Genomic DNA, 18,669 nt, shown 5'->3' on the forward strand with positions numbered 1-18,669 from the left:
AGTCAAGCACTTTAAGCACTGCGCCACCAGAGCTTCTCCTAAGATGAATAAAGACTATTTATAAATTGCCATCTATAAGAATAAAGCTATATTAAAAAAGAAAAAAGACCAATCTGCTCAGAGAATACACTTATGAATTCTAACACAAATCTATTTACGGTATGAAGTTGTGAGCTTCTCATTTATGGGACTTAAGAAAGCCTCAAAAGAAAAAAAAAGCTTAAAAATAACATCAATGGGAAAGATTAAAGGAATTAGACTTTTTAATTCTGCAAAAATATAGATTTAATAGTCAATTAAGGTTTAAGAAAAACATTAGGCCCCTGTACTTACCATCACCCCTAACAAAAAAATAAAGAAGTCTTCTCACAGGCCATCCTCTCAATATAGCTACTGCACAGTTTGGTCAGACTAATATTCAGTGCTTCCATTACTGTGACCATGGAAGAGTTGGCCTCTGGGTGGACTCACACTGCCAACCTTTTGGTTAGAAGCCAAGCATGTTAATCGCCTGCACCACCCAGGGACTCCTACTCAGATATTGTTGTTGTGCTATCGTTGTTAGGTGCCATCAAGTTGATTCCGCCTCATGGCAACCCCATGTGCGCACAGTAGAACTGCTCCTTAGGGTTTTCAAGGGTGTGACCTTTCAGAAGCAGATCACCAGGCCTTTTTTTCTGAGGCACCTCTGGGTGAGTTCAAAGCGCCAATCTTTCAGCTAGTGGTCAAGCGTTTAATTGTTTGCACCACCCTGGGTCTCCTATTCAGATACTAAATCCATTGCCGTGCAGTCAGTTCCAACTCATAGTGACCCTATAAGACAGGGCAGAATGCCCCATAGAGTTTCCACAGAATTGGATTTGCCAACCTTTTGGTTAGCAGCCAAGCTCTTAACCACTATGCTACCAGCGTTCCATTCAACCTAATAGGCCTCCTAATTTTCTTCTCTTTATCACCTCTTTTCTGTCACTCTGTGGTTTTTCCTCTAATTTCTAGGAAATTTCTCAGCTTTACCTTCCAATTCTTGTACTGAGGTTTTCATTTTAGCTATCATATTTTTAATTGTAAAGAAATTCTTTTATTCTCTTGTTTTTATTTCATGGTTGCAGTATTTAATCTTATTGCCGAGGGTTTTTTTTTTTATTTTATTTTTTGGTGCTTTAGGAGTTGGAATCAACTCAACGGCAACTGGTTTGGTTTTTTTTTGTTTGGTAGGTGAAAGTTTACAGAGCAATTAGTTTCTCATTAAACAGTTAATACACAAACTGTCTTATGACATTGGTTGCCAATCCCACCATGTGTCAACACTCTCCCATTCTCCGCCCCAGGTTCTGTTTCCACTTACCTCTGAGAATATTAATGATAGTTTTGTGTGTTTGTTTTGAAGTTTTGTTTTCCCTGCAGAGTCTATTTTATGTAAGTTGCTTTTTTCTGTTTGTTCGTGGCTCTACCTTATACATTAGAAGCTTTCCTCAGATGTCTAAAAACTCTTGGTTTTCTGTTATTTAATTATGAGAAACTGAAAAGACGGCCTGAGGCTCTGAACCCTTGGGTGTAGCCCACTGATAATGAACTTCACTACAGGGTGATTGCTTGAGCCCTTTACTGAGAAACCCCGGATATCTGTATCTTTCTTCTTGGGCTGGTCAAATTCTCCAGAAAAGATTCTCCTTCTCCTGCCTTTGTGATAAAGGCCTAGATACCAACATTCTGGGAGCCAAGCAGAAGTTAAACAAACACGTATTTAATCTCCACATATTCTGTATGAAATGCCCACCCTAAACTATGCCTAATGTTGCTCGACCCAGAGAACATCTGTTTACTGAGAATAAACACCCAGTCTTCGTTTTGAGAGAAGGATAAAGAAACCCAGTGGCATGGAGAGTGGAGGGACTCTAAAGATACTGCTTCTAAAATAGTTTCAATCAATTCTCCATATTTTAGCCCCACAATCAACTCAATTTCCAGAGGTTCCTAAACACACTGAGTTCTAAGACTTTTGATAATCCTGTCAAGTAAACTGGATAGGTCTTTTGTTTTCACCTTTCCTGACTTAGGACTTGACTTTTTCAGATCTGCTAAGTCAGTTATCATTCATCTACCTACTTTTCAAGTTCCAATATTTCATGGCTATAGTCTCCTCTCCTGCTCTTCTCATCCTTGAAGGTTTATAATTTTTTTAAAAATTCTTTTACTACATTTTTAGTGGGGTTTCAGAAGGAAATGAAATTATATTTGTGTTCTCAGTCCATCAACACAAGATTATAAAGTTTCAGTTCTTTATTAAATATGGCAGTGTGGTTTTATACTGGACACTAATGAGGTTAAACACAGACTTAAGTAAGAATATTTTAACCTGAAAAATTAGGCATTTGCATTTTACTTTTTATCCTCTTCTCCTTACCTGCATCCCATTAAGTATTTAACATAACAGTCAACTGCTAAGTGAGGGAATTATAAACCACTACACTTAGGTGGCGTAGTGGTTAAGTGCTACGGCTGCTAACCAAAGGGTCAGCAGTTCGGATCTGCCAGGCGTTCCTTGGAAACTCTATGGGGCAGTTCTACTCTATCCTATAGGGTCGCTATGAGTCGGAACCGACTCGACAGCAGTGGGTTACTTGTAAGAAATGGGGCATTGGCGGTTCAGTGGTAGAATTCTCTCCTTCTATGGGGGAAACCTTGGTGACACAGTGGTTAAGAACTCTGACTGCTAACCAAAAGTTTGGCAGTTCAAATCCGCCAGGTATTCCTTACAAACCCTATGAAGCAGTTCTACTCTGTCAATCAACTCAACGGCAACAGGTTTTGTTTTGTTTTTTTAATGCGGGGATCCGGGTCCAATTCCTGACCAACGCTCCTCATGCACACCCACCACCCTCTGTCAGTGGAGGCTTGCCTGTGGCTGTGACGCTGCATGGCTTTCAGCAGTGCTTCCAGAACAGAGAGATTAGAAAGAAAGGCCTGGCGATCTGCTTCTGAAAATCAGCCAATGAAAACCCCAAGGAGCACCACAGTCTGATCCACAAACAATCACGGGAATGGAGCAAGACCAGGAAGCATTTCGTTCTGCTGTGCATGGGGCTGCACGAGTCAGGGGCTGGCTCAATTGCAGCTAACAACTTGCAAGAAGTCACTTTAGAAATAAAATCGGTTAAATTAAAAAGGAAACAAGTTCCTAACATATAAAAGTATGATTTTCATGCAATGTTTTAAGAACAGATCTATTGCTTTTACCCTATAATGCCATTAATCCATTCAACCCACATTACTGAACGCCTGCTATGTGCTATGCACCATACTAGGACAGACAACAAGGCAAAGGAGAGTTCCTCAACAAATTATCCAATACTTGAAAAGCCACGGAATAGTCAAAGGTGTGCCTTAGTTGGCAGAAGAGCCAACACTTCATTACAGCTGGAGTAAAAGGTGAGTGTGGTACAAAGGGAAGCACAAGAGAATTTTAGGGGTGATAGAACTGTTACATATCTTGACTGTGGTAGTAGTCACATAATTCTACATCTGTCACAGCTCAAAGAATGTACACCAAAAAGTAAACTTTCCTGTATGTAAAAATTTTTAAGGATTAAAAACAATTAAAGGTGAGAGTGGGAAATGCACATATAATAAAATTGGGGAAGCTGCCTTTCCCCTCTCCTTCCTGAACAACTCAGTCCTAAGGCCATTAGATAGGGCAGATCAAGGCAGGCACAGGGGAAGGGAGTCATGGTGGGCCAGGGTAGGGTGCTGAAGGCTAAGCTGGATGAAAAGGCTGTCCACAAAGAAGACCTGTGTGGCACTAGGTGTCAGAGTCTAATGAGGGGGGGTACTCTCACGTGGAGGCAGCTTAGGGCAGACGGTTAGAGCCTAAGCAGCACGAGGAGGGCATCCATGGGACTGAAACACAGCCTGGCATGTGGAGTCAAAGCCCAAGTGGGGTGAGGAAGGTGCCCCCACGGAGGGCAGCCTGGCGTATTTGTTAGTGCATGGTGAAGAGAGAAGGCTGGTTTGGGTAGTCAGAGTCTGAGCAAGGTGAGGAGGGCATCCATGGCAAGAAAGGCACAGCAATCTAGCACAGGGAATCAAAACACAAGTCAGGGGAGGTCCAGCGATGACAGATGAGGGTGAGTAAGTCATCTGCATGAGGCAGGGAGTGGCAGCACTGATGGGAGATTGGGTACATACTGAAGGACTGATGACATAAATGAATACATTAAGGATAATGGGAACCAGGCTTCTCACTACTGGAGAAGGGAATTACAAAAAGGAAAAGGAGAAAACTAGGATGAACCCTCCGGTGTTGGGTTGGAATTAGAGGTATCAGTGCAAACTCACTGCCTTTAAAAATGTATTAGATAAATACACAAATAAATATCAACAGGAATAAATCAGATACAAAATATAATGTATACGTACATTCGTTAAGTCAACGGATGGACAGACGGATGATAGATAGCTCCATGCATTAATACAGCTTGTGAGCAGCAGTAGCAATGAGTACAGGTAGAGCCCAGAGCTTAATTTCTAAATAACATTCTCCACTAAAAGAAACCGAGACTCCTTGAAGAAATGGCTGATTGAAGAGCTAGGGCAGGGAAAGTACAAAATGAGCCTGAAACATATTGTCCCAGAAAGCAAGAAAGTGCTCAAAGAATCATGGGGGCATGTCCAAGGACACAGAAGCCAACACAAAAGGGGCTCCACTAGCCAATTTGTGCCTCAAAATAATGATAGGAAAGAATTATAACCTAGTGAATAAAACTAAAAAAAAAATAAAACAGAACCACATAAATCCATGCTGATATAAAGAAATCAGAGTTTAATAAGGAACGGGACATTTAAATAATGTAAAACACCTCCCCACAAGATACTTAATAATTAGAAAGGCAGAAAAAAGTAACTTTACAGTGGCGAAGCCAAGCAGGTACCACCTTAATCAAGTAAATAAACCACCACCGTAATGGGAGTAATATAAAATAGTACATCATTTGAGAGTATACGAGAAGAACAGAGCATCACTTCTGTCATATTCCTGCCAAAGATTTATTATCTAAATTTAATCATGAGGAAACAAACCCAAATTGTGGGACATGCTGCAAAATAACACCTGAAATTCAAAAATGTCAAAATCAAGAAAGTCAAGGAAAACCAGAAGACTTGATCCAGACTCGATGACACTAGGAAACATGACATCCATATGCAACATGTGATCCCAAACTGGATCCTTTTGCTATAAAGACATTATTAGGGTAACTGAAGAAATCTGAATGAGGTCTAAGGATTAAATGACAGTAACACATCAATGTTAATTTCTTGATTTTTAATAGGCGTAAGGTGGCTGCCAGAAGCAACTCAGTGGCAACGGATTTGGTTTTTTTGTCATGTAGTTATGTAACAGAATGTAGAAAATGCATACTAACGCATTTGGGGATGACAGAGGATGACAGAGGCAACTTACTCACAAATGGCTTAGGAGTAAAAAAAAATCGTACTGTACTTTTGGTTTTTTTTTTTTTTTTGTAAGATTGAGACATTTTTAAAATTATTTTTAGAAAGTGAAGGAAAAAGATTAGGAATGTAGACAAGGTTCGTATCATAAAAAGTTCTGACCGCCATACTAAAACCAAAACCAAACCCATTGTTGTCGAGTGGATTCAGACTCATAGCAACACTACAGGACAAAGTAGAACAGCCCCATGGGGTTGCCAAGGCTGTAAACTTTAGAGAAGCAGACTGCCACCTCTTTCTCCCACTGAGCAGCTGTTGGGTTCAAACCAACAACCTTTCAGTTAGCAGATGAGCACTTAAGCACTGTGCCACCAGGGCTCCTTACATCAGTTTTAATTTCATTCTGAAAGCCATCAGTAGCCATTGAAGGCTATTAAGCAAAATAATGACATAATCAAGAGATCATATTTTAAGTGTTTTTGTAAAAGTCCTTCCACTAAACAGAATCCCTGGGTGGTGCAGTTAGTGTGCTCAGCTGCCAACTGAAAGGTCAGAGGTTCAAGTTCACCCAGAGGTGCTTCAGAAGAAAGGCCTGACAATCTACTTCCAAAAAATCAGCCACTGAATACCCCGTGAAGCTCAGTTCTATTTGACACACATGGGGTCCCCGTAAGTCAGCATCGACTCCATGGCAACTGGTTTCTACTAAAAAAAGGTCCTGGATGTGTTAAGATTCACAATATTTTCAGGTTAGGGGCATATGTAACAACTAGGATACATAATACCTAGCATTTAATAGAAAAACAAAAGTGTAATAAAGTCAATAAGATCTAGGAAAGTTGATACAGCCAAATCAACTGAGCCAGATGTGCACAAAGGATAAATGAAACCTGGACATCAATTAGATGCTGAACTTAATAGGAATTACCACAGGCACACACGCCTCAAGCACTGTAACACAGTTACAGACCCCTGGAAGACACTGTCAACTTAGCATGCATCACTCAGAAACAAGGCAACACATTACAAAGGCATGCAGCAAAAACGCCAAATTAGAAATTACACCGGATTTGCAAATACTACTGTGGTTTTAACCATAAACTCTAGGAAAATATTTCTAAGTATGGAGTGGAAGCGCTTTATGATTTATCACTATTTTCAGCTTCACCACATAACTGAGCTTTTAGCCTATTTCTAATTGTTTCTTAGTTATCATTTTTGGTCAGGGCAAAGCCATAGCTAGTTAGCAATAACCCCACCACTGCTGACTTGATTCCGACTCATAGCTAACCTACAGGTCAGAGTAGAGCTGCTCCATAGGGTTTCCAAGAACAGCCGAGCTCTTAACCACTGCGCCACCAGGGCTCCAAACAATCTCAAAATAGGGTGTTAGCCACTGCCTCCTAGTGGAGGCCTTTTTCTAATCTTTTCAAACAACTACTTTTTAAACGTCTGAGCAGAATACTTCTACGTAGACGGTTGACTGCTTTTAATAGTATCTGAGAGAGTCAACTTGGAGCATTAGCCACTTCTAGTAAATACTGATACTTAAGGATAGAATTCTTGCTATAGCAGGACAAGTATACCACTCTTACAAAACTCACATAAAAGCTAATTCCTCCCCCCCCCAAAAAAAACCCATTGCCATCGAGTTAATTCTGACTCATAATGACCCTATAGGATGGAGGGGAACTGCCCCATTGGGTTTTTCTAAGGCTGGAGCCCTGGTGACACAGTGGTTAAGAGCTATGGCTGCTAACCAAAAGGTGAGCAGTCTGAATCTACCAGCTGCTCCTTGGAAACCCTATAGGGCAGTTCTACTCTGTCTTATAGGGTCGCTATGAGTCAGAATTGACTCAACAGTGACAGGTTTGTTTTGTTTTGTTATTGTAGTCTTCAAAGAAGCAGACTGCCACGTCTTTCATAGCCATGTCAATCGCATTCCAAATTCTGTACCATTGGTTAGAGAAGCAGTAACTGAATGAGAAAGTGATCTAGCAAGCTCTACTGGGGAAAAACCATTAGGTTAGCAGGAGCATCTCCGCAAACCAGGAAGTGCAGATATAAACTACTCAAAAGCATGCATCAAATCTTATTGTCCATTTTCTGTAAATACATCCTATCAAAGCTCCACACCAACTTAATAAATATTGCTTCTAGGTGAAACAAATGGCAAGTGTTAAAAAGTATTAAATATGAAAAAGACAACGGCAAGTCATTCAAACTTTCACCTTTATTAGAATTTTAATATACATTGGGACAACATTCAAAAAACAATGTGGTAGCAGAATTTAGTCATGACAGAAAGACTCCGAGACTGCCTATGGTTTCCTAGTGTGCTCCAGCATTTCCCAAACTCTGTCAGCTGTTTCCATAAAAAGGGTTCCAACGTCAAATGTGGCAAATTCTAGGTAAAACAAAGCTAACGAGGTTTCTGTACCACAAACCAAACTGAGCCTGTTGCGCTCCAGTCAATTCCGACTCACAGCAATCTGATGTGTTACAGAGTAAAACTGCTCCATAGAGTTTTCTTGGCATGGAATCAACTGAACAGCAACGAGTTTTTGTTATTGTTTTTAATCTTTACAGATGCAGATCACCAGGCTTTTCTTCAGTGGCACCACTGGGTACGTTTGAACTGCCAACCTTTAGATTGTAGTCAAGCTCAAACTGTTTGCACTGCCTAGGGACCTTTCAAACTACAGAACTTTTTAAAACTTTTACTATGATACTGCGCTTCCTGGTACCCAAAAAGGGATAAAATATGTGGTATTTCCTAACCTTACATATCCACTGAACCCTGAATTTTGAGAATATTCATTAAAATCTCTTGAAATACAGTTTAGGAAACACTAATGTACACTGTTAACTTTTCTTCCTACTTACTGTCAGGCCACAACATGCATTTTTGGGTGCTGCATAACCTTTAATCTATAGAAAGTCCTGAGCAAACAACACATCAATGATTTTTCATGATGATTTTAATCTTCTGAGTTGCGGTCTAGAAGCAACTCTACCACTGAGTTGCAGACTGGAGCTATGTAAACATGTAAAAATGTAACTAGGCATTTCATAATATTTACAGTTGCTGACACAAAGAATGGATACTGGCTTAATATTTACTAAAACAGTAGTTTAGTTGATAACTTAATGACAACAAAATATTTCAATGCAAAATATCTTATCCTGAAAGAAGGGGTAAGATATAGTTTGCTTTGTGACACTGAGAAAGACATCTCCAATGCCAATATAATTTGATAAAATTCTATCAGTAAGATATGAATACGTTTGTTAGTGGTAAAATTAAGTTATGTAAATCTTTGTATTAGTACAACTAAAAGGTTCCTGGGTGGCAAAAATGGTTTGCACTCAACTACTAACCTAAAGGTTCACGGTTCAAACCTACCCAGCTGCACTGTGAAACAAAGCCTTCCGTAAAGATTACAACCAAGAAAACCCTTTGCAGCATTCCTACTCTGTAACGTATTGCCTATATCACCCAGTTAGTGTGAATCCACAGTTCCTGTAATTTACCAGTATATCAGTTGAGAACAGGAGCATTTCAGGTTGAGGTACTTCACTTCTACATCTTCACCATGGAAACTCTAAGTAAATTTAATTAAGCTTTATCACTATGAATAGAGCAAACTGAATAGAAGATTTTTTTAACTAATTAATGTTGAAGCAATTTGAAAGAAAACTGGAAGTTAGCAAATGACTGAACTAATTCACATGTTATTTTTAAAATATTGTCTTCATCCATATAAACAGTACTTCTGAGCATCATCAGACTGTGGATGGGAGGAATGGCATTGGTGAGGAAGAGTCAAAAAGAAAAATAAGTCAGTATCAGAAAAAGGAAAAAAAGCAAGACTAATTTGTCTACTTAACATCTGTTTTTAAACTATCAAGCTGAATTGTCTTCAAGTATCCGTTTTCAGCCTGATATCTACAATAAAATTTATGATAATCACAGAATTCTCACTGTTCACATGGTGCTCTTTCAGCACCGATTACACAGGCTTTTCTCCTTAATAGAAGGGATATATTTTCTGGGTTCTTTACAGTACACATAAATAGGTACTGGAACTTGAAATACACAGCTTCACAAAAACAATGTTATATGTAACAGTAAAATTCCCACACTAGTCCACAAAGTCTAAACCTAGTCCACAAAATTCCCACACTAGTCCACAAAGTCTAAACCTAGTCCACAAAATTCCCACACTAGTCCACAAAGTCTAAACCTAGTCCACAAAATTCCCACACTAGTCCACAAAGTCTAAACCTAGTCCACGAAATTCCCACACTAGTCCACAAAGTCTAAACCTAGTCCACAAAATTCCCACACTAGTCCACAAAGTCTAAACCTAGTCCACAAAATTCCCACACTAGTCCACAAAGTCTAAACCTAGTCCACAAAATTCCCACACTAGTCCACAAAGTCTAAAACGTTGTTACTTTGGGAAAAACAATACTTAACATTACAATGGTTCTAAAATTGCATGAGTCCATGATCTTTTCCTCTTAAACGTCACAAGGTAAAAAACGAAATCTTTTCAGACAGACAGACAATAGTTTTGAAAATGTTAAAATTGTAGTAACTAAAGCTGAAAAACATAAAGTGAGAATTTCTGTATTTATCAGGGCTACGAGTCTGAACTGACTTGAAGGCAGTGGGTTTGGTTTTGGTTTTGTATACATGAGAGAAGAGCAGCCTTAACTGAGTAAGAAAAGCTCCTAAGTAGAGACTTCTTGGTAATTTCAAGGACTTTAGGAGCTGACAGCACTGATTTCATTATTATATCTAATTTCACTCACTTTTATAGGGTGATTTTCCTAGATGTGTTTGTATCACCAGCATCACTCTTTTGCTCCACCATCATGCTAAAGTTTACTTTCAGTTCACACCACTCTCACACAGAATAAAAATTCCACAACTGCTAAGTAAAATCTCATTTATTCAGATTTGGATTCTCTCTCCAAACCACACAGCACTTCAAAGTTTCTTTCAAAATTTCCCTTTCTAAAGCTGATACTCAGGAAGTTACAAGTAAAACCTTAAACTCACTAAAAAAAAGTATTTCCCAAAAGATGTTCCACGGAACACTAGCTCCCATCCTCCAGACACTCTGAAAAAAAGATGAGTCTGTAGTCACATACGCTTCATACACTCTAAGATAAACTGCAGGTGTTTTTTTTTTTTTTAATGTTAAATTTTGTTTAGAATAGTTTCCAAAACTTATTTAGCCAGGTAAACCTTCTTTCCCTCCACACAGCACCTATCATTATCCCAGAGATTTCTAGCAGACATTTTGAAACTTAGGAGTAGGCTAAAGAAGCCAGAGCTCCAAAATGGACACACAGTTTATATATGGAAGAATTAAGGGGCAACTATCAGGATTGGAAGGTGGGGAGCCAGGTCATCATGCTTCCTGCTGCCATGAAAGCCAAAGTGTTAGCTCCTACAGAGGCAGTTAAAGAAGCACTAGAATGGGCAGGGCAGTGCTAGACAAATAGGCGGCTAGCCATTCCTCACCTACTGACTGGAAAAAAACAAAAACCAAACCTGTTGCCATCAAGTCGATTCTGACTCATAGTGACCCTACAGGACAGAGAAGAACTGCCACATAGGGTTTTCAAGCAGCGGCTAGTGGATTTGAACTGCCAACCTTTTGGTTAGCAGCAGAGCTCTTAACTACTACACCACCAGGGCTCCACAATGACTGGAAAGACAGGTGGCAATTGCAGATAGAAAGGAGGGGTAGAGAAATTGGTTGGGAAGACCAACCCTGGAATTCTGATTAGCACCAACGAAAGAAAAGGAAATCCCCTAGATCAGAAAGTAGTTTTGTATGTAGTGACAACAAAGGACAGCCACTCACGTGGAAGGAATAAACTAAAGTCAGGGATGACCTATATTTATAGTGTTGGTCATTCAAAAACAAAAACCATTACGATAGGAAAGAACTTCTTGACTCATCAAGATACAGCGCAAAAACAGCTTGGTCTTGGTCTTAGTTTTAAAACTTGAAGTCACTCTCACTGGCAGCCAAAAAAAAGCAACCCATTGCTGTCAAGTAGATTCTGACTCATAGAGACCCTATAGGACAGAGTATAACTCCCCCATAGGGTTTCCAAGGAGTGCCTGGTGGATTCAAACTGCCAACCTTTTGGTTGGAAGCCGAACTCTTTAACCACTACACCACCAGGGTTTCCCTCACTGGCAAGAGATGAGAAAATCTATGGAACTAGCGAATCCCCTCACCTGTATCTACCCTAGAGCTCATCTGGAGTAATGAGATGATATAATCAAGAAACTGCTACCATTGTGTGCAGACCATATGATCATCCCTCATGTCTAACAAGCTTATGCACCTCTGACAATCAATGGAAGTCAACATCCAAGAGCCCAAATCAGAAAAGGAAAAAGACAATCAAAGGAAGAGGAAATGAGCCATCAAACAATTACAAAGAGTGAAGTTAATTCCTCTGACAATTCTGCTAAATTAAAAACACCCAAACATTTGTAGGTCAGACTGAAGTAGTAACGCAGGAACATGATATTCTTCTCTCTCTTTTTTATTTTCCAATATCTTGTCTCTACCTACACTTCCCTTCATTAAATTCTTCAGCCTGTCCCTAATCATCTGCCCTTTCTGAAAAAAGAAATTCTATCTACAATCTTTCTGCTGTTTAAATCAATATATTTAATCTTCATCTACACTAGGGTATTTCAGACACTTCTGACCCCAACAGTAAGAAATACACACACACACACAGAGTTCTGCATTACAATACTTCTCCTTTCTACATTTGATGCACTTAATGTTGCCTATTCTAATCCAATCTATCTAATTTTTTAAATGCTGGCTGGACTTATAAATTGATTTTCAAACTTACCACTATCAGCAGGATGAAAAACAATGAGCTACACATACAACAGAATGGCAATAAGTGTACCAAAAGAGAAAAACTTTTAGAAGAAAAATTTTTTGACTGTCATAGAAAAGTAGTACAATAAAATATTAATTTGTACTAAATTCAAGTCTTTTACCCTAAAATAGCCTGGGCTTACTGTGTAGTATTAATCAAGTCCCTAGAATTATGAGACGTTTCATTAAATTTCCAACATATTATGCTATCTGATTTTACATCACTATTCTAGGGTATGCTGCTTTATTCCCATATAAAAATAAACAAATCCCTAAAATTCTTAAGGTGTTAATTGCTTTTATTCAGAGACTAGTACATTCTTTTAAAAACACCAAGTTGTTGCAATAGCTAATATCATCTGGCAACTAGCTATAAATATGATTTCTTTTTAAAGGAAGAGAAATGGAATAATTGCTACCACTTCTTGACCATGCTTCTACCCTGTGTCAGCATTGTGTCAACTCAAATAACCGTACTTACTATCATGCTTAGAATAGAACGGAATAGAACACTAGGTGGCTAGTGCAAAGGAAACAAGTGCCCAACCTATATATCTGACGACATTTATGATGATCCTAAACAAGGACTTAAAAAAATAAATTTCATAAGTAGTCTGTACTAAATTAACATTTTGGTAATTTGGTATGTAATAATTCCACTCAGGAAAAGTTAATACTGAGGACCAGCAGAACTGAACCACAAAGTAGTAGCCTAGAAAAACTTCGGAACCTTCTAAAAATTGACCCACATAAAAAAAAAAAAAAATTGAATAAGCTTTAAAATTACTCTAAAAAAAGAAAGTATTTAAACTATAGTACATGCTCATGTGCTCAATTAACAAGCTTATTAATCATTCAGACTATTTTGAATCTGTAATCCAAATCAACTCTAAGATTACTGTTATTTCGTAATTCACATGAAATGTTAGAAAATTCAGGAAGCATCAAAAAACATTTGTCCATATACAGATAGCTTTGTATATCTCCTTTGTAATAATATTGTCTTATATCTATTTTTTAAGCAAATAGATATAAAGATTTCCCTAAAATCCCAATTTCCCATTTTGAAATACAGTGTAGCCAATTCTGCGAATACTGTATTCACTTAGTCATTACTACCAAATTAGTTTATAATGTAAAAGTTATTTTTACTTATATAACTCTAACCAAAAAAAACCCATACCCGTTGCTATCGATTTGAGTCCATTCCAACTCACAGCGACTCTATACTGTAACTTTATTCTAGAGTTATACTACTGGCTTCAAAACTATTATTTTATAAACAAACATACAAATCATAATCATATCTTTGTCAAAAATGAAGACAGTCTTCCAAATTTTATGGATATAACTGAAAAATATTATATATTACTAAATTTAAAAGTGATCTGTGGTCTTAAGGCACTTTTATCCCCTTGCTCTAACACTCATTGGCTTAGTCTCCTCTTCCTCTCTCCTGCTCTGTTTATTTCCTCTCTAGAGCCATCAGCACCATTTCTTTCTAATCAAAGAAAAACAATATCTTACTTTGAACTGTCAGTCTTCTCATTGTTATGATACTGTCATGAACAAAACATTAATTGTGAAATGAACCACAACTAGGAACAAAATGAAATTGACAGAAGAAACAATACAGAGTGTTAGAATCTTGGCTGACTCCATTTTTAAGAGTAGTCTATCATCAGCATAAAAATAAGGCATACCCAGATGGCATTTCCATTAATATAAATAACCAACACAAATATACAGCATGTAATACAGAGTATTTAACTACTACTGCTCTCCTGCTGCATATATTGGGTCTTTTAAAAACCAAATTAAAAATTAGATCATTTAAGGCAAAATTAAATTATAAAACTCAACTCCCACAACAAGGAGCCCTTGTGGCCCAATGGTTAAGCCACTGGCTGATAACTGAAAGATCGGCAGTACAAACGCACTAGCCACTCTGCGGGTGAAAGATGGAACTCACTAGCCACTCCGCGGGATGAAGATGTGGCAGTCTGCTTTCATAAAGATTCCAGCCTTGGAAACCCTATGAGGAAGTTCTACTCTGTCCTATAGGGTCGCAATGAGTAGGAAACCACTCTCAGCAACAGGTTTGGCTTTTTTTTTTTTTCTTTTGCCTAGCCCGGAAGTGTACAAAACAATTCCTTAAAAATTCTATTTTCTTCTTCTCTATTACTGAAAAACACAATAGGAGTTTACTTGAGGGACTGTACGTTTTTGTTACGTCCCATATATCAGACAGCTAAAAAGGCAAAATATGAAAGTTACTTCTAAAACTTAATTTATATTATATTCAGTCCCTGGTTTGAAACTGTTTAAATGTATTAATAAAACAATGTATTTGGTCAAATATGTATTTGACTTTTGGTTTATTTACCTTAAATATAAGTATGTTTTTACATATATTAAAGAAATAAAGTCCAAGAAAACATATTTAATGGGAAATATACATATAATATTTTAGTAACATAGCAAAATATCTCATAGCGTAAATCTACAATGTAAACTCTAATAATTAGAAGGCAATGGAGGATACAATTTTCTCTTTTATCGTAATTTAAAAATTACATTTACTACTGGTACATACAAAGAAATCCTTCCATCATTTTTCAGGTGAGGAAGAATAGATATGAAACGACAATCATAATCCTGGAGCCCTGGTGGCGTGCTGTGGTTAAGCAATCGGCTGCTAGCCAAAAGGTCAGCAGTTCGAATCCACCAGCCACTCCTTAGAAACCCTATGGGGCAGTCCTACTCTGTCCTATAGGATCACTGTGAGTCAGAGTCAACTATGTAACCCTAACTCAAGAGCTCAAATTCCAACTCTAAAAGTACCAAAAGCTTGTAAGTCTTCAAAAGAAAATACTATAAATTTATGAAACATAGGATGTAAAGCTACATATGCTTTATAAAATATTTTACCTCACTATTAAGAAATAAAAATATATATATATATTTGCAAAACCAGTACAAAAGTCAAAATCATCTCACTCTTGAGAGAAGTCGCTCGAAGTACAGTTGAAGATATCTCACATTCCGGTATGAGCCTGGTAATCCATTTTTTTAAATCATCCTATTCATACACAGGTACATATTTTTTCAAACCTCATGCCATCAAGTTGCTAGAAATTTTCTGACACTGGCAAACTATGAATTGTGGAAGTTGCTATGTGTAGGCATTCTTGAATCCGTGATTCAGCTGAGAAACTCATTTTTAAGAAATTTCAAATCCAACAACAACAAAAAAAGTCACCAATTGACTTTTACTTCAGGAAAATAAAGCTTGACTTGGGAACAAAGATAGTTTAGTATAAACCCTTTCCAACGAACTAAAAGGATTAGTATTCCAAAGGTATACAATGCTTATTTGGCCAATATCCTTCAAAAGCCAAGGTTCCAATACAGGTCTGGAGGAGGATGTACACTTTTTCCAAGAGGGAACGGCTGCCTGTTCCACTGGGCTCAGGTTCCAGCAGCAGCAGAGAAGCCAAGCCAAGCTTTCCGGCTTGGAGGTCACGTGGGGCGCCTGAGCTCAGCATTGATCTATCCCACTACAGCACGTCTCCCAAAACACATCTCCCCTTAGAAGAATGAAGATAAAAATCTAACGAGTTGAGGTTTCGATGAAATTTAGATTGACATCTAACTCTCAGGCTGGTGCTGCGGCCAAACCTTCTTCAGCAACTACTCTCCTAAAATTTTAAAACTGTGTATGTCATTTTATCTTACGAACACGACAATTTTTTTTAAAGCCCACGGTCAGTGTAGTTTCCTTTGCTTGAACAATGCAGAGATGAAATAAAACCCGTTATGACCACCTTCAGGTTCCTGCTGACCTAAGATGAACACAGGTATTTTAGTATCTCCTCCCATTTTGGAAGTGATTTCCAAAGTCTGGGAAGGAATGTGCCCACCAACAAATACCTTTCAGCTGAACGTCTGTTAACAGCCATGCATTAGGCAGCTAATGCAATAATCCGTTTTGCCAATCACAGAATCTATTCAAAATCTCTTACTGCTGACCTGAAAACAGAAGCTCTCCATCCTGAATTCCACATTAGCTAGGCCTTAAATCAAGGCAACTGAGTAGCACGGTCTACTCCTGGGAACGCATTTTTTACCAAACTAGAAGATCTTGGGTAACTGGTGCCTATACTGTTATTCTCTCAGGATCTACTTACTCATGACTCAGGATAACTCCCCATAATAATTCAATCCCAACGCCCAGCTCGAGAGCCAATTAAGAGAGTTCTTCCAAAAATACCGACTTACCCCATTCTAGGTATTCAAGAATGTTCTTCTCTCTTCTCAACGGAGAATTACTGCATTCATCATAAAGGCAGATGAGTATATCCAGCAAGGTCTCCACACTGAAGCACTGCCCGTTGGTCTGAGCCGGCCCATCCAAAATAAACTGCTCCAGCTGCCTCAAACGCACTTCTCCAGACATGGTGGCTTACGCCGCTGCTGCTGCTCTGCCTTCGAATCACTAGGACGATTTTTACGATTATCCTTTGACCCTAAATTTGAAAAGGTGCGGTTTTACAAATAAACCACTTGTTATTTAAACAACTGTCACGCAGTACTGGTGCTGAATTAAACATCCACACCAGTGGCCTCACTTAACTGAAGCGTCTTCAGTTTCACACATAGACATATATTTGGGGAGAAAGTTACCATAAAATATATATTCTATACATTTCTCAAGAATACAATTAAATCGTATATTTAAATAAAATAATAATTATTAAAAGTACAACGGACCAAAAAGCCAACACTTCTTGAGAAAAAGGAAAAAAAAAAAAAAAAGGCAAAACTCCTCTCCTTCATTCAAAATTCAACTCATGCAACATAATCCTGAAATGAGGCCGGTTGCATCATTAATGAATAAAGTCCGATCCGCATCAGCAATTCACTTCCCGGGAAGAAGAAAAATAGAAAAGGGAGGAAAAACACAAAATCTATATAAGGGGGAGGAAAACCCCAAAATTCTGCTGCAAATGCTCCCAACCCCCACTTGGATAAAGCATCACCGGCAATTTCTCCAGGGGGCGAGGGAGGGGGCGAGGTCCCTGAAGCAGCCCCCCCGGAGCACGCCAAGTCTTGCCCCAAGGAGGCTTTTCCTTTCTCCTCCCCGAGGTCCTGCTTTTTAAGGCTTTGCAGTTCCTCCCGTTTCCAGCGGATTCCAGTGAAAACTCTTCATTTTTCTCCCCCTTCTCCCGGGGCCCTGACTGGCGGCGCGGCCGAGGTTAGAGTCGCGGGCTGCGGGCGGCACTCGCGCCGAGGCTCCCGGAGCGGCGGCTACTTGGCCGCGCGAGCCCGCTCCATGTCGGTGGTCTCTCGTCGGCCGGGCCGCGCCGCGCCGCGCCGGCAGACAGCCGGGGCTCCCCCTCACCCGCACCGCGGCCGCAGCGCCGGCGGCTCCCGACGCCCCTGGCCGGGGGGGGAAGTGCCTTCTCGGAATTCAAAGGACACGGCTGGCAGGAGCTGCGGTAGCGGCGGCGCAGGCGGCTCCGGCAGCTACTTCGCCCTCTTCTTCACACCCCTGGGTTAAGGGCATCTTTCCTTCGCGAGGAGGGAGGCGGCCGAGGCGCAGGAGGAGGGGTGCTGCCGCTGCTGAGGAAAGCGGAGGCTGCCGCAGCCGGGCTCGCAACCACTCCCTTCCTTTCCCGCCCCCTCCCCCGCCTTCCCTCTCCTCTCGCGCTCGCGCCCTCGGCTCCGCGAGGCTCCTCCGGCCGCGGCCGCACGCAGACTGAAGCTCGCGGACGCGTCCGGATCCAATATGGCGGCGCCCCGACACACGCGCGCACACGCCCGCCTCCTCCCCGCTCCCTGCCCCTGTCAGAGCCCCGCGACGGCCCCAGCCCGAGCCCGGCGGGGCTGAGCCGGGCGGTGTCCTGCGGCCGCGCCAAGCCGAGGCCCCGGAGGGGGCCTGACCCGGGGCGCGGGCGATTGCACCACTGGAGAGGAGGGGAGGGGACCGCCTGGGCCAGCGATGCTGCGGCAGCCGCAACGTGGAATGCAGGGATACGGGAGGACTGGGGGAGGCCGAGGCGGCGGCTGGGGATATGGAGGCGGGATGACCCGCCCGAGCCGAGCTGGGTGTTGGGGCAGGACGGGGCCGCGGGCTGGGAACTGCGCCACCGCCTCGCCGCGACCCCGGTTCTTCAGGCTTCTCGTGCGGATCGAGCAGAGGGGCTGCTGCTTCGTCCTGGTTGACACCACCTGTACGGCACGTTCGCTGAGGGGGCCCAGAGGCAGATGGCTGTAGGCTCCC

General features: G+C 40.5%; 1 protein-coding gene across 11 annotated transcripts in view; it reads right to left on the reverse strand.

Moving 5' to 3' along the window:
• CDC42BPA (CDC42 binding protein kinase alpha) overlaps positions 1–18,081 on the reverse strand; it is a 345,992-nt gene extending 327,911 nt beyond the window's left edge. For 6 of the 11 annotated variants that reach the window (XM_049868070.1, XM_049868065.1, XM_049868068.1 and 3 more), the window contains exon 1: positions 16,665–18,079. In XM_049868070.1, coding sequence (XP_049724027.1) covers positions 16,665–16,842 — 178 coding nt within the window. In that variant the 5' untranslated portion in view covers positions 16,843–18,079. Of the gene's footprint in view, positions 1–16,664 lie in introns of all 11 variants that reach the window. The other 5 variants (XM_049868063.1, XM_049868062.1, XM_049868071.1 and 2 more) reach the window with 3 other exon arrangements.
• Positions 18,082–18,669: the final 588 nt, after the last annotated feature.

The sequence above is a fragment of the Elephas maximus genome, chromosome 24, assembly GCF_024166365.1.
Source record: "Elephas maximus indicus isolate mEleMax1 chromosome 24, mEleMax1 primary haplotype, whole genome shotgun sequence".
Lineage (NCBI taxonomy): Eukaryota > Metazoa > Chordata > Mammalia > Proboscidea > Elephantidae > Elephas > Elephas maximus.